At 43.3% G+C, this 21,913-nt stretch overlaps 1 protein-coding gene across 1 annotated transcript in view; it reads right to left on the bottom strand.

Annotated features, from left to right (window-relative positions):
- The window catches only part of necab3 (N-terminal EF-hand calcium binding protein 3), a 156,665-nt gene that overhangs the window by 26,501 nt on the left and 108,251 nt on the right, over positions 1-21,913 (bottom strand). Inside the window, exons 5-8 of the mRNA XM_084316175.1 lie at positions 21,465-21,562; positions 14,986-15,122; positions 10,763-10,884; positions 10,368-10,447 (exon numbers count right to left, since the gene is read on the bottom strand). Coding sequence (XP_084172301.1) covers positions 10,368-10,447; positions 10,763-10,884; positions 14,986-15,122; positions 21,465-21,562 — 437 coding nt within the window. The remainder of the gene's footprint in view (positions 1-10,367; positions 10,448-10,762; positions 10,885-14,985; positions 15,123-21,464; positions 21,563-21,913) is intronic.

The following is a 21,913-nucleotide window of genomic DNA, read 5'->3' as shown; positions in this document are numbered from 1 at the left end:
GAAATATTTTGAATCAGGAGATAAAGCCGGTAAGATGCTAGCACTAAGATTAAAACAATTAGAAAATCGCCAATCAATACCATTTATATGTGATAGTACAGGTGCAGTTATTTATGAACAAACAGAAATTAATAAAGCTTTCAGTGATTTTTATAGTAAACTCTATCAGTCAGAAGGATCTAAAAAACAGGAAGACATGGATATATTTTTTAAGGACATATCCTTACCCACATTACAAGAGGTAGAAAGGGAGCATTTAGAGCAGGGGTGGCCAACCAGTCAGAGACTAAGAGCCACAAAAAAATTACTGTGGTACCACAAAGAGCCACACCATATACCAGCGTTTCTCAACCTTTTTTTTCAGTCACGGCACCCTTCATGTGTTTATAGGTCTCACCCTCTGGCCTCTGAAGTTGCTAATGTCTTTTTTATTTGGGCCTCACAGGGTTAAAAGTACCCTGTGAGACCCACGGTTGCAAAATTACAAAATCACTTTTAGCCATTTAAAAAAATAATGTTTATTTAAAAAATGTTAAAGGGGAACTATTTTACTATTTCTTTCACTATTTGGGCACTTTTACACAATTCCTGTGAGTCTATGGAACACCTAGGTTTTTTTCAAAAAAAATGCATTGTTTTGTATTTCTAATCAAGTACTAAAAACCGCATTTTTCTACCTCAAGATCTTAAGCCGTTTTGAGGCTGGGCTCCAACCACTGTGTGGCCTGGTGCCAACTGCCACATCAACTGCCACATTATTATGCAGCTGAGAAATCTCTGACATCACAGATATGCACATTTTCAGATGACTCAGTTCAGTGAGGGTGAATATTGTGAGAGGAGAATTGGAAGAATTCGCCAATATGATAATTAGAGACATATATCCTATTAATATAAGTCCACATAGCTAAGAAACAATGGTAAACACTGAAAAAAGCCATTTATAAGATAGTTCCCCTTTAAGCACATGTATAGTCAATTGGTCCTGTTGTTCAGCCTCACAATGCTATTTGATAGTAAATGTGTTTATATGTCCCACCCTCTGGCCTCTGAAGTTGCTAATTTCTTTTTAATTTGGGCCTCACAGGGTTAACCTCTTAAGCCCGAGATATACAGTAAAAGTGTATATTTTCAGCATTATGTTTGTTTACCAATTATTTTAACTGTTATTAGTGAAATATAAGATTATAGAAATCTCAGGGCATTGAGTCGGAAACCGGCGCATATTGACAGGAGGAAGTGGCACAGCCAAAAGTGAGTAGTCTTTTGAAGGAAGAGACTCAGGGCTTTCAAATTTCGAAAAACTACCCTACCCAGCTCACACCAGCCCCTGTCAATCATCTGACTTCTGGATTTACTTTTTAATTTCTCTTATTTTTTTGGGATTATCTCCCACAAACCTGAACGTTATTGCCATAAAACAGAACGCAGTTAGTTTCTCTACCTTTCTGTGAACAATATGCATCATTGCAATATGATGAAGAATGGTGGAGAAATTTACATTATAAAAAAGATGGCAGAATTTAGTACTGTATCTACAAAACCTTCTGTTTAATCATCTTCCCTTTATTCATTTGCTTAGATTTTTCAGGTCTGGTCAATTTTAGCATGGTGTTATTTACAGTCAAAGATAATTTTTTTTTAAATAGAATTAATATTCTCCTTTGGTTCATTACAATTTACTCAAGCCTAGTAACAGACACACTATTTCTGACACTGATCCATATATGTCCCTAGATTCAGATACCAAGAACATGCAAATGGACCATTTAAAAAAAAATTGTAAATGTTTATTCTACGTCCTTATGGAATGAGTGACATAAAAAAAAAAAAAAAAGTAAAAAAAAAAAAAAAAAGTAAAAAAAAAAAAAAAAAAAAAAAAATTATTTTTTTTTATGGATGGAAGAGCCGCACATTGACGGGCAAAGAGCCGCATGCGGGTTGGCCACCCCTGATTTAGAGGGTCCTATCAGAGAATCAGAAATCATATCTGCCATGAACCTCCTTTCAACAGGGAAAGCACCAGGGAATGATGGATACACCTTAGAGTTTTACAAACAGTTTCAACACAGGCTAACCCCACTGCTTACACTAGTATTCAATGACATAATAGTTCATCAATCCATGCCTCAGAGTATGTGCCAGGCTACTATCTCTTTGTTACCTAAACCTGATAAAGATCACTCACAAATGGGTAATTATCGTCCCTTAAGTTTATTGAACAGCGATTATAAGCTATTTGCTAAGATCCTGGCCATGCGCATAGAGACAGTCATGCCTTCACTGATCCACCTTGATCAAGTAGGGTTTATTAAAGGCCGCCACGTTTCTAATAATATGAGGAGACTATTCCATGTCATGTCAAAAGCGGGCAACCTACAACAACCAGCGGTAGCTTTATCCTTGGATGCTGAGAAAGCTTTCGACAGAATAGAATGGCACTATCTGTTTTATGTTCTTACCAGATTCGGTTTTGGACCCACGGTCATACATTGGGTGATGGCGCTCTACAACAAACCACTAGCTTCAATTAAAACAAATGGCATTATATCTCAACCGTTTCAGCTATTCAGGTCCACCCGACAGGGTTGTCCGGTTTCTCCATCACTCTTCATCCTCGCCCTCGAACCGCTGGCATGTGCCATACGAGCAGAGGAGAAAATCACGGGCATCAATATTGGGGGGCATGACTTTAAAGCTAATCTGTATGCAGATGATGTACTATTAACACTAACACAACCCTGTCAATCAATCCCACAGGTGATGAAGCTGATTAAAGCATTTGGGGAGTTTTCAGGATATAAGGTGAACTTTAATAAGAGTGAAGCTATTCCTCTGAATAACCTGACCCATCCTTCACATATTGGATCTGCCCCCTTACAGTGGAGATCACAAGGTATGAGATACCTCGGAATAAACATCCGGACACCTATAGACACGATTTTTGATTCTAATGGTCCACACCTCTTGAAGACAATTAGGGAGGATATTAAGAGATGGACAGTGTTACCCATTTCATTATGGGGTAGAGCAGAGATAATAAAAATGAATATTTTACCTAGAATATCATTTCTAATATCAGCTGTTCCACTCAAATTCCCCTCGTATTGGTTTAAAGAGATAAATAAGCTATTTACAGGTTTCTTATGGAGGGAGAAGACACCTAGAATCAGCTACAAGAAATTGATGAGACCAAGAAATAGCGGTGGACTTAGTATTCCGGATGTTTACTCATACTATCTCTCTTATAATGCCAGATTCCCCTTGTCATGGGGTTACATATGCAAGACCGAAATAGGCAGTTGGAAATGGATTGAGGAGAATATTTTATCAGAACTTAGTAAGACGGTATCCTTGGTATCATTATGGTTTCACCCCAAACCTAATTTTAAAATGGATAACCCGATAATAAGATTTTCATGTGAGATAATCAAAACCCTACAGAAACGGCTAGCCTTCAAAGGGATCTCTTTACCTTCATGCCCCATATGGTCTAACCCCCTGTTAATGGCTGGGGGCAGCACACTAGTAAATACTTCATGGCAGGGTAAAGGAATACATCAACTAGGACAGATTGTGAAGGATGGAGAGACGATACCTTTTAATGAATTGAAAGATCTGTATAATTTAAGAGATAGTGAATTCATGTTGTACTTTCAGTTGAGATCTGTAGTAAGATCAGTATCCATGAAAAATAGAGATATGGGGATACATAAGGATTTGGATGACAGACTAAGAAGGATCGCTTCAGAAAGGAGGTCAGTATCTAAGATCTATAGGTTACTGTTACTTAGCTCATCAGATGGCCTGGCCTCCATTAAACAGCAGTGGGAGAGGGATTTGAAGGTCTCCTTGACTGCTCCACAATGGGAGACGGTTTTAAAAAATACAACAACATCATCAAAATGTGTAAGATATAAAATGATACAATTAAAGGTAGTTCATCGAGCTTATATTACACCATGTAAAATAAAAAAAATGGATCAAGCCATCTCAGATTTGTGCTGGCATGGATGTGGGGAGGTAGGAACACTCATCCACATGTTGTGGCATTGCCCCACAGTGAAGAGTTTTTGGCACAAGGTCATTTTAAGACTATCCTCTATTCTCAGTGTTAAGATACCCTTATGTCCAAAAGTCTGCCTCTTGGGCATAGGGGTAGTTGGTATACAATCAGCACTTACGCAACGCATCATTACACTAGCACATATGTCAGTTAAGCGTACTATCATGATGAACTGGAAGATCCAAAAGCCAAATTGTTTCTGCATGGACACCTGGATGAGGGATTTCATGGACCTATTGACAATGGAACGAGCAGCCTCAACGCTCGCTGAACATGACCATGGAGAGGACGGTCCCTGGATCTATATAAGGACATATTTGGAGAATACTTATGACTGAAAGCAGGAGTGTTTGATCTGCACCCCCCCCCCCACCCCCCCCCCATTTTGTTAGTATGTTTTGTCTGTATTGTACCGTTTGTGAGTTTTGTTTTGTCTGTATTGTACTGTATTGTATTGTTTATTGTTTGTGAGTTTAGTTTTGTCTGTATGGTACTGTATTTATGTTGAGCTGTTTTGTGTTTCAAACTATTAATAAAAAAAATAAAAAAAATGAGTCTGAAGTGGAGTTGTGTTTTACTGTGTTTGAACGCATCGCGCAGGCTCTGTGTTAGCCAGTGGGCATGTGGGCAATTATGTTGCAATGCAGGCTCACAGGGAAGGCACAAGAAGCACATGCCGCGTTGTCAGTGGATGACAGCTTGAACTATGAGCGTGTGAAAAGTGCTGTATTGCGTGTGTACGAACTAGTACCAGAAGCATACAGGCAGCATTTTCGCAACTGCTGTAAGTCTCCTTCCCAGTCCCATGTTGATTTCTCCCGGGAGGAGAGACTTAATTTTGCTCGGTGGTGTTCTGCGTGTGAGGTAAAGGACTTTGCATCATTGAGTGAATTGGTACTTATTGAGCAGTTCAAAGCCTACCTGCCAGACCGAACTGTGAACTATTTAAATGAGCAGAGGGTGTCAACACTCCGACAGGCTGCGATTTTGGCAGATGAGTTTGAATGGTCACACAAACATGTTTCTGTACGTCCTGATGTATGTGTTGGAGGCGGCTCATTCACTCCTCTTGAGTCAGCGTTCCAGCCACGCTCACCGCCGTCTAAAAGACCGGTGGTGTGTAATTATTGTAAAAAGACAGGCCATATGGTAAAAGGATGTCATACGCTGATGAAGCGACAGGAGAAAAGAGGGTCAGCCAAGAAACCAAAAGGTGTGGGGTTGATTAGTACAGTGTCATGTTCTGACCAGAGTAGCTCTCTGGAGAAAGAAAGTAATAGCTGTTTTAAACCCTTTATGTTTGATGGTTGTGTGTCACTGTCGGGTGACGTCTGTGACCAACAAAAGGTGAGAATACTCCGTGATACAGGAGGTTCTCAGTCATTCATCCTGGCTGATGTCTTACCGCTGAATGAAAACTCTTACTGTCAGTCTAGTGCAATGGTGAGAGGTATTGAAATGGGGTGTATGCGCGCACCGTTGCATAAGGTGCATGTACAGTCCGAGCTGATCACAGGTTGTTTTCCTGTCGCCGTTCGCACATGTTTCCCTGTGGAGGGTGTTGAGTTTATCATGGGGAACGATATTGCTGGGGAGAGTGTGATCCCTGTGTTGGAGGTTGAAAGCGCTCCATTGACTGACTTGTTGTGTGATGAATTGATAAAAAATCACCCCAATGTTTTTTCTACTTGTGCTGTCACCAGGGCACAGGAGAGGAAGCAAACTCAAGCTTTGACGTTGAGTGACTCTGTCTGTGGCGAGGCTCTCGCTGAGGACAGGGGACCATCTAGTGGAGAGATGCAAAAGGTTGCTGTAAGTAGCGTTCAGGGGAAGCTGGAAATTCCCAAATTTGCTGACGTACCACTACCACTGACTCGTCAAGCATTGATTGCTGCTCAGCACAGTGATTCAGACACCGATTCAGACACCGATTCAGACACCGATTCCTCCCTATCAAGCTGTTTTTCGGCAGTGGCCAGTTGTGCAATAGATTAATGATATGATGTGCAATAGATTCATGATATGATGCTTAGGGTTGTGCAATAGATTAATGACATGATGTGCAATAGATTCATGATTATGATGTGAGGAGTTGTGCAATAGATTCATGATATGATGTTTAGGGTTATGCAATAGATTCATGATATGATGTTTAGGGTTATGCAATGGATTCATGATATGATGCTTAGGGTTGTGCAATAGATTAATGATATGATGTGCAATAGATTCATGATATGGTGCTTAGGGTTGTGCAATAGATTAATGATATGATGTGCAATAGATTCATGATTATGATGTAAGGGGTTGTGCAATAGATTCATGATATGATGCTTAGGGTTGTACAATAGATTAATGATATGATGTGCAATAGATTCATGATATGATGTGAGGGGTTGTGCAATAGATTCATGATATGATGTGAGGGGTTGTGCAATAGATTCATGATATGATGCGAGGGGTTGTGCAATAGACCAAATTCATTGGATGGGCTGAGCATTTTATTTAAGATATGGGGAGGGGGACTTATTCTTTCGGAAGATGCGGCAGTTCCTGAAAGCCTACAACAGGTAGCCTACTTTACTGAGATGTTAAAATGGTACACATTTAAATGTAGGACTAGCCTATATATTCACATCATTGCACAACAGATCGTCAATTGATAAGGTGCAGGGATTGTGATATTAATATTGGATTAATAATGGATAGATGCAGAGCAGTGTGAGGTAGTGAGCCCGGTGTCTGTCCCGAGCAACTCTAAAGTGAAAGCTGGGCCACAGGTGGGACACATTTTACATTAAATTACAAGTAAGGCTCTGGGTTCAGAGGGTATAACGGGTGAATTCTGGGAAACAGGAAGTGGTGGTGGTGTTGTTTACATATGTCAGCTGTCAATGTATACGTTGAATTGAATCTACACTTTATTTACGTAATTCATGTTGGGAAGTAAAAAGGAATAACGACCGTCTCGTCATTCCTGCACTCCCACAAAATAATATAATAAACTTTATTTGTATAGCACCTTTCATACAAGAATTGCAGCTCAAAGTGCTTCACAGAAGAAGAAAAAAGACAGGCATAAAATGAGCACAAAATTGGCAGATCAAGAGCAATGCATAAAGTGCAGACGTGAAATAAGTATAAAACCAAATAGATAATTAAATCACATATAGTTATTCACATTAGGATCTAACATCCCAATAGGCCTCTTTGTTACGGTCTGATCAATTCCAAAATAGACAGCAATCAACAAGCAAGATAGAGTAGACAGAGCAAACTAAATAGTGCAGTGCAATAAAATAGTTAAGAGTCAAATAGAAAAGACAGAGTAAAATAGTGCAGTGCAATAAAATAGTTAAACTATTAATCAATACAATAAAATAGCCCTCATTTACAATACAAAATCAATGTTGATGCAATGAGTCTAAGCGGCACAGTGCACAGTAAGAACAAATTTGCATAGAACAGAAACATGAATTTGACCGGAAGCGCATAAAAATAGGCAGAATAAAAATAATGCAGTTGTTATGCTCTTAATACGTTGAGTTTCTTTACATAGTCAGTTCTAAATTACTTTATAGAATTTTTTGTTGAACTCCATGGTCACAACTACGCACCTAATTTCCAACCAAGTTAAGATGCACAGGTTTGCCTCGTTACGTGCGATTTCTGATGATGCATTACCCTGATGCACTGTTGCCTCTAGCAGCAGTCAACTATACCCTGTGCCAGCATCAGCATCCAAAACTGTCACAATTTTGGCTGGACCAAGCCATCGAATAGTCAAGTTTGTTTTTATTTGTCAGAACAAAATACAAATACAGGATACTTTATAATGAAATGCTTGTTTCTTATGAGCCCCTGAGAGTGTGCTACATACAGTAAAGAGAAAGTAAGTAAAATAATTAAGAAGTAAAAAGTAGATAAAGTCAATATACATATATACATATACAATATACAATATACAATACAGAGTAAAATGAGTACCAGTGAGGTAGAATGCAGAGGTACAGAACTTGGGGTAGGGTGCAAATGAGGTATGAATGTGGTGCAAATCTCTTTAATAATAGATAAATATAAAGTGTGGTAAAGTGTCTAAAGTGAATAAAGTGAGTGGTAAGGTGAGTGTTTGTTTAAAGTGAGTGTGTGCATGTGGATGTGGATGTGTGTGCAGTGTATGTAGATGATGGGTTGTTACATAGTGTCATTGAGCATCCTGATGGCCTGGGGATAGAAGCTCCTTCTGAGTCTCTCTGTACTGGCCATGAGGCTCTGGTAGCGCTTGCCTGACCGCAGCAGTTCAAAGAGGCAGTTGTTTGGGTGGCTGGAATTCTCTTAGCCTTGGCCTTGCAACGCTTGTTATAAACGTCCTGGAGAGTGGGAAGCCCACCTCCAATTGTGCGCTCGGCTGAACGGGCCACTCTCTGTAGTCTGCTGCGGTCTTGTGCGGTGCTATTCCCAAACCAGGAGGTGATGTTACCAGTCAGGATGCTCTCTATTGTGCACGAGTAGAAGTTCTTGAGGATCTTCTGACTCGTTTTGAACTTCCCTAGACGCTTAAGGAAGTAGAGGCGTTGTCGTGCCTTCTTCACTACACTGTCAATGTGTGTGGTCCATGTCAAGTCCTCGGATATGTGGACTCCGAGGTACTTAAAACTGCTCACTCTCTTGACCTGTGCCCCGTTGATGCTGAGGGGGCTGTAGTCCCTGGCCCCCGACCTCCTAAAGTCCACAATCATCTCTTTTGTTTTGCTGACGTTCAGGGAGAGGTTGTTCTCCTGACACCATCGCGCCAAGTCCTCTACCTCTTCCAGGTAGGCCCTCTCGTCGTTTGCAGAGATCAGGCCTACCACGACTGTGTCGTCAGCAAACTTAATAATTGTGTTTTTGTTCCGCTGTGCCACACAGTCATGTGTGTACAGCGAGTAGAGGAGGGGGCTCAGAACACAGCCCTGGGGGGCCCCTGTGTTGAGAGTGATGGATAAGGAGATGCAGTTGCCTGCTCTCACCACCTGGGGTCTTCCTGTCAGGAAGTCCAAGATCCACTGGCAGAGGTCATAGTTCAAGCCCAGGTCCCTGAGCTTGGCTACGAGTTTGGAGGGGACTATGGTATTGAATGCTGAGCTGTAGTCGATGAATAACATTCTCACATAGTTCCCCTGCCTTTTGTCCAGGTGTGATGCTGCTGTGTGCAGCACATGGGCTATGGCGTCCTCCGTGGACCTGTTGGGGCGATATGCAAATTGCAGGGGGTCCAGGCTGTTGGGGAGTGAGGAACAGATGTAGCCCTTCACTAGCTTCTCAAAGCACTTCATGGCTATGTAGGCTACAGGGCGATAGTCGTTGAGGCAAGCGGGCGTGGATTTTTTGGGTACAGGGATAATGGTGGACTTTTTCAGACAGGTGGGGATGACAGCCTGTTCTAAGGACAAGTTGAATATGTCAGTGAATACCGGGGCCATTTGGTCGGCACAGACTTTTAGGACGAATAGGGAGGGAGGCCAGACCTGTTTTCCATTGTGACACCAGAAGATTTGTCTGGCTTGCGAGGCTAATGGTATATCAGAAACGCAATAAGCACACACACTCTCTGTGTATCAAAGTATGATATAGTGAATAATGTACTGCTGTATATGGAATGCCAGAGAATGAGCTTGGTATTCTAAAGGCTATGTTCCTGGGAGATTGGGTGTGAGGGGGAGGGGGTGCGTGGAGATTAATATTGCACTTCAGAACACACTGCAGGTTATGAATCGCTTTGATATCATGCTATAGCCCCCCTTTGAGTTGACAGACCAATAGAAATGGAGAGAGAAAGACTGACAAGAAATGAAAGAATGAACAAGATCAAGATATATGGGATATATATAGGGTGGTAGAAAGGGAATTAATAAAGGAGAAGTTGAGGAGAGAGAGAGAGAGAGAGAGAGAGAGAGAGAGAGAGAGAGAGAGAGAGAGAGAGAGAGAGAGAGAGAGAGAGAGAGAGAGAGCAGCTCTGGGATGTGGAGATGTGTGAGATGCACTGCGTACCCATCTGTCCAACATATGCCGCCAGGCTACAGTAGACATTAAGTCAGTCTTATTGGAATGGCTATGTTCAAACTGACGCATATTCATTTTAAGATCTGATGAAGCCATTTAGTGTCTCTGGATGAGAGCCAGCATTTAACACCATCACTCTGGGCTTCGGGCTGTGCTCCAATGTGCTGACCGGGGGGGGGGGGAGGGGGGTACCAGCAGGGGGACCATAGCTAATTGAAAATTACAATACAACAGAGGCAATGCATCCAGAGAATATTCATACCTGACACTCCAGCTTGTCCAGGAGTTGCTGCAGCCTGTTGATTTGAGAGCACCAGTTCTCTCCATTCTCCATGGTCACTCCTAGAGCACATGAAGAAAAAGAACATCATCATAAATTAAAATATTCACACGTTAATGTTTTTAGTCTTGTAATCAACTCCAGGACATACACACAGTTGGTTGGGAAGACATTGTAGCGCATTGACCATATCCATGATGGTGGCCATTCTGCTCTTGTGTCTCAGTCCCCATCTTGAAACAGGCCACAACCTGAGCATGACATAGGAGCAAAATGGCCACCATGTGACTATGGTCAATTGAGAGTGGTTTGGCCTGTTTACATATTTGCATTAATAATAATAATAATAAGTTCAGTAACCCTAGCAGCAGTATCACCTGTGGTCAGGATGCTGGAGAAGGGGTCTGACGGAACCAGACGCAGGCTGTTATGGACCCTGCCGCCGCACCTCTTGCCGTTCCGCTGGATCGCTGTCAGCTCCGGTGTCTTTTCCTCTCTCCTGCCGGATGGGGGGGGGGGGGGGGGGTAACCATCATGAAGACAAAGAATAACTGCCAGAGGACGCAAGCAGGCAGTGGAGTCACAAGGGGGCGAGGGAGAACAATGAACTCAGGAGTGCGGCAGAGAGAGAGAGAGAGAGAAGGCACTGGACAGAGAGAGAGAGAGAGAGAGAGAGAGAGAGAGAGAGAGAGAGAGAGAGAGAGAGAGAGAGAGAGAGAGAGAGACAGGTGTTAAAAGGGAGAGTGGCAGGACAGACGGAACCACATCAAGACAGAGCAACACTGGGGGGTGTTTGTTGTTGAAGGCACCGCTAGTTCTAATGAACCCAGAGCACAGGTGGTGCATGCACGCACGCACGCCAGGGGCGGGGCTAGGGGGTGGCTACTTGGGCTCAAGCCCCGAATGTTTTCTGAAAAGCCCTGAATCTATTTAAATTTTTTTTTTTTTTTTTTTGACAATTCATCATTGTTACATGAAAATATGTTTGCACCAGATTTAGCAGAAGCTAATTTCCATCTGTGGTCTATCCAGCTGCTAACTGTATTTGAGTGAGTTAAGTATTGGTATCATGGTAGACTCAGACCTAAGCTTTAAATCACAATCAACAAGTTGACAAAAACTTAATTCTTCCACCTTAGAAACATAGCTAAAGTACGGCCATTTATAAATCAAAAGGACGCTGAAAACCAGATCCATGCCTTTATCTCAAGCCAACTCGACTACTGTAATGCACTCCTTACCGGCCTCCCGAAAAAATACGATGATAACTATTTTATTGCAATGCACTATTGCATTATTTTATTCTATTTTACTAACTATTTTATTGCACTGCACTATTTTACTTTGTATCAGTGAATCATAGACGCCTGGCCAGATTGAAGGCTCTATATTGCAGGAAATTGCACGTACAGGTTAATTAAATTCAAAAAAAATCTGCCGTGGAGGGGGTCGTGCCTGACCCCCTCCAAACCACCCCTTGCCTGCAACAAAAAAAAATATATATAAACAAAAAAAAATATAAAAAAAAAAAAAACAAAAAAAAAAAAGGAGGCACCTATCTGGGCTAAGCCCCGGATCTCCTATAATCCTAAATCCGCCCCTGACGCACGCACGCACACACACACACACACACACACACACACACACACACACACACACACACACACACACACACACACACACACACACACACACACACACACACACACACACACACACACACACACACACACACACACACACACACACACACACACACACACACACACACACACACACACACACACACACACACACACACACACACTGTCCCTCTTCCAAACTCTACTTGCATGTATTTCTGTTGGAGAGCCTGCTAAACAGTAAACACAAGTGTTTGTCTCCCACATACTTCTTCTCTCTGCACCTCTCTCTCTCTCTCTCTCTCTCTCTCTCTCTCTCTCTCTCTCTCTCTCTCTCTCTCTCTCTCTCTCTCTCTCTCTCTCTCTCTCTCTCTCTCTCTCTCACACTCTCTCTCTCTCTGCACCATGCTCTCTTCATTCCACTTTTCTATTTGACATTATTTCTTTCTTCTCTTCCTCAGTGTGACTCACCTTCTCTCTTCTTTCTTTTACGTTATTTTCTGCTCTCCCTCACTCTCTCTTTTCCCTCTCTCTGCTCCCCCCCTCTATCCCTGTCTCCCCCTTTCAGCCTCCTCTGGTGCCCTCTCAATAATTCACCTTGGCTATAATCTCTCTATTATATCCAATGATACCAGGGCAGCACCCAGAGGGGAGCGAGGATAGTGCTGCCACACGCTGCGCCGTTGACAGTCTATCTCTGTGTTGTGCTGGCCCTGACAGATGGCTATAACGAGAGGGAGAATGGTGAGGCAATTGAATTACACGACAGAAAGGACAGTATAATATTATAATCTATTCACCAACTAGTTCTCCGTATGATAGGGTGACCATATTTTGATTTCCAAAAAAGAGGACATGCTGGCCCCAGCCTCGAGATACTTAATGATACAATCGAAGCGGGCATGGCCACCTTCATTTCACTATATGACTTGTGTATATGTGATGAACAAACCTCTTGAACAAACCTTATTGTTTTAACCTCTTAACATGTACGCAGAAAAGCGGCAATTTTTTTACTTGAACTTGAGGACTGCATACTTTTTTTGCAAAGCTTATCTTTATACTTTATGCTTATAGCACATGCATAAGCCTGGTCTCTTTTGAAAGATAACATTCTGAAGTTTCTTACACAATAAAGAAAAATCACTTTTAGTGCTAATGAGTAACATAGGGCTGAACTTGAGTTGAACTTGAACTTGTGTACTCACGTTTTTGTGTAGTAGTTGCAAATCCATAGCCTGAAGTCTTATGTAGTACAGGTCCAAATGTTATAAAAATCCGTTCAGAAATTAGTCTTATAGAGACATCCAGGTAAACTGAAGTTACTAATGCAAAAAAGGAAAATCACTTTTAGTGCTAATGGAATAGAGTATCATATAGGTCTGAACTTGAGTTGAACTTGAACTTGTGTACTCACGTTTTTGTGTAGTATTTGCACATCCATAGCCTGAAGTCTTATGTAGTACAGGTCAAAATTTTATAAAAATCCCTTGATCCTGTCTTCGCTTGTCAATTTTCACCCACTGAAAAGCTACTGTACACTCATTGTTGGCTACAAGTTACAACGCTGACCAATCATTTTCGCAATCGGCGGAAATTACTTCTGGAGCCTCGGGATTCCGGGGTGATAATCTGATGCGCCCGCGTAAAAAGTTGCACGCCTGACATATCGGCATGTAACTCGAGAACCGAGGCACATATTTAGTCAATTCAGATGGCATTAGAACGGCAACAAATAGCGCTTTAATTCCGTAGTTTATATGTTTATATTTATATGCGAAAAATGCAGTCCTGAGTCTTCAGACGCTCGCAAAGTGCTGTGAAACTGAAACTGAAACTGAAAAACAATGAAACCCGGACATTTTCATGAATTTATAAACCCCCCCCGGACGCCCCGGACGGTGCGTGAAAAGAGGACCCTACGTATGATATCTGACTCCAGCAAATAGCCTGATTCATGATACAGTGCCAGTGATGGACTGTGCAGTCGATCATCTCTGATGTCTACCCCCAGTAGAAACGATCATCTCAGAGAGATGCTGAAATTGTGTGAGGCACAAATGTAATTTTGGGATAGAAAAAGGTTTCAAACCCAGTTTCCATGCTGTTTTCCCCAGGACCACTTGTAAGCCCTCTGGTTCCAAATTAAATTTGACGACATTGAGCCGTTTCGATTTCATGAGCTCGGTTTAGACTTTATGGAACCATTATGCTCCATGTGAGAGAGTATGAATCGTAAGCAATCTGGCCAGTGGTGAGTAAATTATGTTTAAAGGAACACGCCAACATTATTGGAAATGCGCTTACCGACTTGCATGCTAGCCTAGCTTAGCACAAATGAATGGAAGCGGATACGGATCACTAGCCTAGCTTAAAATTCTAGGGTAGCTGGTTCATTTCCACTTCCATTAATTTGTGCTAAGCTAGGCTGGAGAAGACAGTACGCGCATTTCCTGTAATGTTGGCATGTTCCTTTAAAGGTACACTAGACAAGTGTAATGCCAAGGCTGTGTTACCGCCGACTGTATTCTGCAGCTTCTCACAGCTAACAGTGTACTGCACTGCCACAGGACCTAGCATGTCCTACCATGCTCTGTAAATAGCTCATGTACAGATACCGATATGCCTACTTTGTTTACTGTTTATTGCACTATGTCGCTCTATTGGTTGGACTCTTATTATTATTACTTATTATTATTACTTGTATTATGCACATCGTTGCGGGCGAGACCCCCCGCATTTCACTGTATACCTGTATGCCGTGACAAATAAAACTCTTGTATCTTGTATCTTGTATCTTGTGTTAATCTTTCACTTTTAATGTTGTCTTAGCCACTTTGCGATTCCACAGCCTCTGTGGCACACCTCTCAGTCCTCTGGGCCACAATAACCTCATTAGTGCACTAACCAGTATGCTTGTTGATATGGTAGTATGTAGCAGTGTGGAGTATGGATAAGAGTAAGTAAGCAGTACTGACGGGGCAGGGCTACTCTGTTCCTCCACAGCCTCCATGGCACACTGCAGAGACCTCTGGAGAGACTGCAGCTGACTGGAGGTCTCTCTCATCATAAACCTGGTGACAAACTGACCCAGCACACTGGAATCCTGGTACTCCTGAGAGATAGAGAGAGAGAGAGAGAGAGAGAGAGAGAGAGAGAGAGAGAGAGAGAGAGAGAGAGAGAGAGAGAGAGAGAGAGAACAAACAATCAAAGGCTCATTTTAACTAGGTGACAAGTAAATTAAAAGATGAATTCTCTGAACACGTTCACTGTTCTATGACCAAGATCCACATTCCAGGCATCATGGCTTTAATAGCAGACATAATAACGACTGGAGGTCCCCAGGAAGACCTTCATTAAGCATTATCCCAGTGGAGCCTCACATGGATCCTCTCAGCGTGATAATGAGGTAGCACGGCAACATCTGGACTTCAAAGCTTCAATTGACAAGGAGCCTCTGCTGAAAGGTGTCATGGGATTTGCAGTCCAGAAGCCCATACTTCTGACAATCTGTGACAGACCACAGCTGTTAACTAGCAGTCGCACAATCCTCTGCAGACCTCCCTATTATGACAGCGTAATTGAGAGCCCGGCATAGAGGAACAGGGGGTTCCAATTATGAGAGGAAGTATAATTATTCAGCAGGCGTCTCCTCTCATCTACTTTAACAAGCGCTGCTGCTTTCCATTCTCACAGTGATTTGTCTCACTGATCCCAGGCGATTGCTTCCACAAACAAGCCAAGAGCAGTTTCCTATTTCTCCTCTATTGCAATTAACAACTGTAATGAGGGAGTCGGACAATCTCTTTATGGGAGGTAGATAGATTGGGGCAATTTGTTACTACGGAGCTATGAAGCTCTCTGGAGTCCTGTCCACACACCGGCGGAACCTGGAGAATTTCTGGTAAACTCCATGCAGCAGTTACAGGACTCAAGTCTAGAAGCATTGTAAGCATTAAGATAACACTAAAATGTGTCTTCCTCATCAATTAAGCGGTTACTTTGGTAGAAACCTTGTGTGAGGATTGGTTCTTTCCCCACCACAGGCTTCTTAAGGTACTGTGATGATTGGTCCGTTTCCCGCCACATGCTCCGTTCCTTTAAGGTACTGTGAGGATTCTGTGATGATTGATCCGTTGCCGAACGCACACTTCTAAGTCAAGTATCAATTACCATCACGCACCTGATGTGTGTTCTAATCAGCGCCCCTGAGGCTTCATATACTCTGACCTTCTGTCATTCGATGCCGGGTCGTTTTGAGTACTACTGTTCTGGAATACAACTGCATATACCTGCTTTTCCCTGTCGCTGTTCCTGGTCTACTTTCTCTCCAGGACCTTTCTGTGGAGAACCGCTGTGGAGAACCTGGTTCCCCGTTTGGAGCTGCGACAGGACGCCGCCTGAAGACACTGGGCATGACAGGAGGAGCTCCACCCCCTGATGGTACCGGAGGACCAGGCGATGTGGGGCTCGTGCAGCGCGAGCCAGGGCCGGCCCAGGACTACTGGGACAAGAGGGGATCTGGTGATAAAAAACTGGAGTCTCTCAACGTGGTTACCAGCAATGGTGAGCAGGACAGGACAGGTGCGTTGAGTGATGTCAGCCAGGCGGTGTTGGTCCAATGCGAACACCTCCAATGGCCTCACGAGGTCCTCTAGTGGAATGTTGGCCCGGGTAGCAAACTCGAAGTCTAGGAAACTCTCGTCAGCACCCGAGTTAATGAGTGCCTCCACCGTGGCCCGTTGGTCCGCCCAGGCCAGGGTGACGCTCATCAGACGGCTAGGTGGTGCACGGCTCTGGGAACAAGAAAAACGGCTCACCAGGATCTCCCGGGGTCCCGGCGAGCCTGGTCTTTTGGCCGGGTGGGGCAGTTGGCGATACGGTGTCCATCCCGACCGCAGTAGAGGCAAAGGCCGGACCTGAACCTCGCCTCCCGTTCAGCTTGGCTAAGATGTGAACGTCCCAGCTGCATGGGTTCCTCCCCGGGCACCGAACGGGAGGGGAAGGAACCACCAGTTGTGTTGGGAGCAGGGCGGACCGCAGTACCGTCACGAGTACGGGGGGTCTGGGGAACCTCTGGAGGTCCCGGTCAGGTTCTCTCACGTCTTCTCTCCTGGAGGCGTCCGTCGATGCGAATGGCGAGGCTGAATAGGTCTTCGAGGGACTCAGGTTCCTCACGGGTCGCGAGCTGGTCCCTGACAGTGTCGTTGAGCCCCCTCATGAAGGTGAGACGAAGCGCTTGATTGTTCCAACCGCTCTCCGTTGCCGCCAGTCTGAACTCCAGCACGTAGTCGGTGACCCCGCCACTGCCCTGTCGGAAGGTGCCCAACCGAGCTCCAGGGTCCTGGCCACGGGCTGGGTGGTGGAAAACCCTGCGGAGCTCAGCCACGAAGTCTGGGTAGGAAAAACAGAAATCAGCCCCCATTGCCCAGGAGGCAGTAACCCACTGGGCTGCCCGGCCTGAGAGCAGGTTAGTCATGTAAGCCACTCGGGCTCCCCTTGAAGTGAATCGGCTGGGTTGATGACGAAAAACCAACTCACATTGCATGATGAATGTGGCACAATCCTCGAAGTTACCATTGAACAACCGTGGTTCGGAGAGACGGGGCTCCCGAGGTGCGGGATCGGGAGGCGCGGGGCCTGCCACGGCTGCGGGTGATGCTCCGGCCGAGGCTCCTGTAGTAGTTGGGGTTACAAGCAAGGTGTTAACGGCTTCACTCAGCGCTTGTAATTGGTGGAGAATATTAGTCTGCTGATTACCCTGGGCTGTCTGCAGGCTAGCCAGAGAGCCAAGGGACTCCTGAATAGGCAGGACCTGGTCTCGGAGCTCCTGTACAGCAGCCGCAGCCGCACCTAGCTGTAGGCTGTGGTCGTTGCTGTGGTCGTTGGTTAACTCAACCTGGACCGCCAACGCTGTTCTGACCCTGTCTGTGTCGGCTGAGGTCGTCATGGTCGGGTCGTAATGTTATGGTTTGTAACCGACCTCAAACGCAACGGCACAGACAGGAAGTTCAGAGTTAGCCAAATGCTAGGGCGTATTTATTTACAGAGTCAAAAAAAGGGTAAAGTACAATTCTCAAACTAATAGGGAGACTGCCTTCGGCAGAGTCATCTGCCGCTCTGCAGAATCCTCCTGGAGATAGTGGTGGGGAATTGGCATGTGACGTTGCAGCGGCTCTGCAGATACTCCCAGCTTTTACTCAAGGTGGAAAACGGAGAGAGAGAGAGAGATATCAGAAACAGTCCAACGAAACACAGAGGCAGTGTGGTTCCCTCCTCCCTAGCTGGGTCCAGAACCAATTGACAGTGACAGTCTTCAGTGTTCCCCACAACACACAATTTAGCTGAGTTAGTGCAACAAAACGAAGTCTTCAGTGTCTCTTCTAAAACACACAATCAGAATAATCCAGAGGGGTTTGGTTCCACTCACCCAAGCGCAACGCGTAAAGCGGGCAAAACGAGGCGCAGCTCCAAACGGGGAACAAGGTTCTCAACAGCGGTTCTCCACAGAAAGGTCCTGGAGAGAAAATAGACCAGGAACAGCAACGGGGAAAAAAGCAGGCAAATGCAGTTGTATTCCAGAACGACCCGACAACGATAGAAGGAAGGTCCCGGTATATAAAGCCCTCTGGGGCGCATACTACAAACTATGACAGCTGCGTGATGAAAGTGGCAATCGTTCAAAAAGCGTGTGGCGGGGAATGCACCAATCAGTACCGTACCTCAGGAGAGCGTGTGGCGGGGAACCAACCAAACCTCACATACAGGCAGGCCCGTTGCTTGCCATATGTGGACTATGCGGTTGCATAGGGCCCCGAAGCCACCAGGGGCCCCCCTAAAATGGCATCAGGCCCGTTGCTTGCCATATGTGGACTATGTGGTTGCATAGGGCCCCGAAGCCACCAGGGGCCCCCCTAAAATGGCATTAAAAAAATTTATTCACTCAATACACTGTATATATATATATATATCCTGTAGGGATATAACAAATCATCAGCTAAAAAAAATGTATTTGTGTAAGTGGGCCTTTCTTTATAAAAAAAATATGTACCGTAAATCCTCAAATATAAGACGGGTCTTCTATTTACCTCAGCTTCAAAGAGCACCAGGCCTTTTCTAGAGAGACATAATCATGGACATAATCCCCAGACTTTTATTGCATTATTATTATTATTATTATTATTATTATTATTATTATTATTATTATTATTATTATTATTATTATTATTATTATTATTATTATTATTATTATTATTATTTATATTTTTTAATACGTACATTGTCTGTCTACATTTATTTAGACTAGCATTGGTATTTAAATATTGAGTGCAGTTGAGTAATTGTGGGATTAACGTAATTCACACACTTGTGGGATTAACGTAATTCACACACTGAAGTTGGAACTGTCTATACTAGGTTGTGGGGTCCAGGGACGGTTTAGCGTGTGGTACCTTCTCGACTTCCTCAGTTGAATCGAGTTGTTTACATGCAGTAGCTTTAGCTACTAACGTTATCATAGCATCATGGTCTGTAATGTGTCAACTGGACAACACCAGCCTCGTCTGCCAACGCCATATAGATAGCGAACGTTAACGTTTGCAAACGAAGTCAACGTCATCCAGCTGACACCACAGATCTACCATATTATGACAACGTTAGCTAGCGGCTAGCGCTAAAGCTAACCAGAGTGAAACGTTAATGTACGGTAGTCAGTGTAGCGGGAGGCAGCACTTGATTTCCATTGGCAAGAGTTTATCTCATTCTATATCACGGCACGAAAAATATAATAAATTTTGCGACCTTATAATAGAGACAGGCCTGTGTTTGTCTAAATGCATCAACACCCCCCCCCCCCCCCATTATAAGAGGCCCCTCCTTTATCGGAGGTCCCTCCTCTATTTGAGGATTTACGGTAATACATAATAATAATAATACATTTATTTTATATAGCGCCTTACATTAGGCATCTCAAAGCGCTTGACAAATAAGTAGCTTACTGACACAAATGTAGTTGCATTTTCAAACTTTATTTAACTTTAACTTTATCTTAAATAGTTCCATTTAAATTTCAATATTGTAAGTCAGAAATGTAAGGCAAATGCAGTATCTGTCTCATTTATGTGCATTTGGGAGATGTTATAATGCAGATTCGGTAAATCCTGTAAGTTTTCAGGAGTTTCTTGATGTAGGGCAGCCCCAGTGTTTCATATTTATTATATTTCTGCCATTGCTGGGGTCAACTTGAGATGTTTGGTTTGAATTTGTGAGAAAAAAAGATATATACGTTTTTTTCATGGATCTAGCCTCTTTTCCAGTGCACCAGATTGATGCATTTAAATGTTAAATGCATGCCCACCTTAAACGGTTTGGAATCCCCCCACCATAGTTTCACAAAATAGGGGCCCCCACACAACATTTCGCATAGGGCCCCCAAAAAGCTAGAAACGGCCCTGTCTACAGGTACATGGTCATGATATTGTCGATATACTGTCACTCATAAGACCTGTCTCAAACCCTGCCCCTTTTCTTGATCCTCCAATCACAGCTGTCGCTTACCTCTGACATACTTTTTGCTGGCCTACAATTGCGGATGTCCATAACTCACCGACTCTGACTGACCGGCTGACTTGACTCCCACAAAAGTAACTGTACTTTATTTAACAATTTTTTTTTTTACTTACCTGTAACGGGCGCCGGGTGGTACTAAATCCAGATTTAATACAGCCATTGGAAAGAGGAGATTTGGGCCGATCCATAGATGTATGACTTGGCCATAATAAGGTCATTTATAGGCCTGATATTCTATATTCATATTTCAAATTGCATGTGTCCGGATGGCAACATTCAGAACTGTATCTACAAAACCCCCTGTAAATCATCTGCCATTTGTTAATTTGCTTCGATTTTAGCATGGTGTTATTCACCGTTAAAGATGGAAAGAAAACAGAATAATAATAATCATTTATATTCTCCTTTGGTTCATTACAATTTACTCAAGCATAGTAACAGACACAACATTTCTGAGGATTCTACAGTGAATACATTCCTTGAGGTCCATAGATGATCATGTCCCACTCCCTAGATACCAAGAACATGCAAATGGACCTTGTGCATGTCTATCATACCCACAATGAAAGTAGTAGTCTGAGTTCATTACCCCCTCCCATAAATTACTCAATCACTGTCACCTGGTGGAGATAAAAAGTAATCCCAAATACAATGATGGAAATTAATTCAAATAAAATAGAATATTCCAGAATCCCGGGCCCTTCTGTCAGCTAATGTGTGATGTTTCATCCAAATCTGCCCTGTTGTTTGCGAGATATAGCTGTGGACGGACAGACAGACTCACAGACACACAACAGATTACATGATCTCCCCCCAGGCTTCCGCCTCATAGAGATAATAACCTTGAACCAAAGTAAAAAGGTTTTTCTTTATTCTGATGAGGGCTTACCTCCTTTGTTTTGTCCATGGCCTTTAGAATGGCAAAATTAAGACTCTCCAGAGCAGACAAGACGTTCAGATACTCCCCCAAGTGCTGAGAGAAGTAGTCTGATGGCAAACAGTAAAAAATAAATAAAAGATTTTAAACAAAAATAAATATTCAAACAAACATATTTTGAAGGGGAACGTTTCACCAACTCCAATGGTAAATCGACCTGGTGCCAGGATAAACCTAAACAAATCTCCAAAGTGAATTACTGATTGTTCAACGAATGCATTGAATGAATATATTTTTGAAGTTGAGCATCTCATCATTTATGTTTTACTTGAGCAAAGTTGGCACTCATTAGAACGTATTGACAAACACATTTGACTGTTCGTTACTCAAGTGCTAATGAGATTCCAATCTAAGCATATGATGGTGAAAAATAAATACTTTCTGCTGTTGGATCTATGAGA

The sequence above is a fragment of the Notolepis coatsorum genome, assembly GCF_963971535.1.
Source record: "Notolepis coatsorum genome assembly, chromosome: 6".
Lineage (NCBI taxonomy): Eukaryota > Metazoa > Chordata > Actinopteri > Aulopiformes > Paralepididae > Notolepis > Notolepis coatsorum.
The sequence above is the reverse complement of the archived record's forward strand: the minus strand, read 5'-3'. Positions and strand labels throughout refer to the sequence as shown.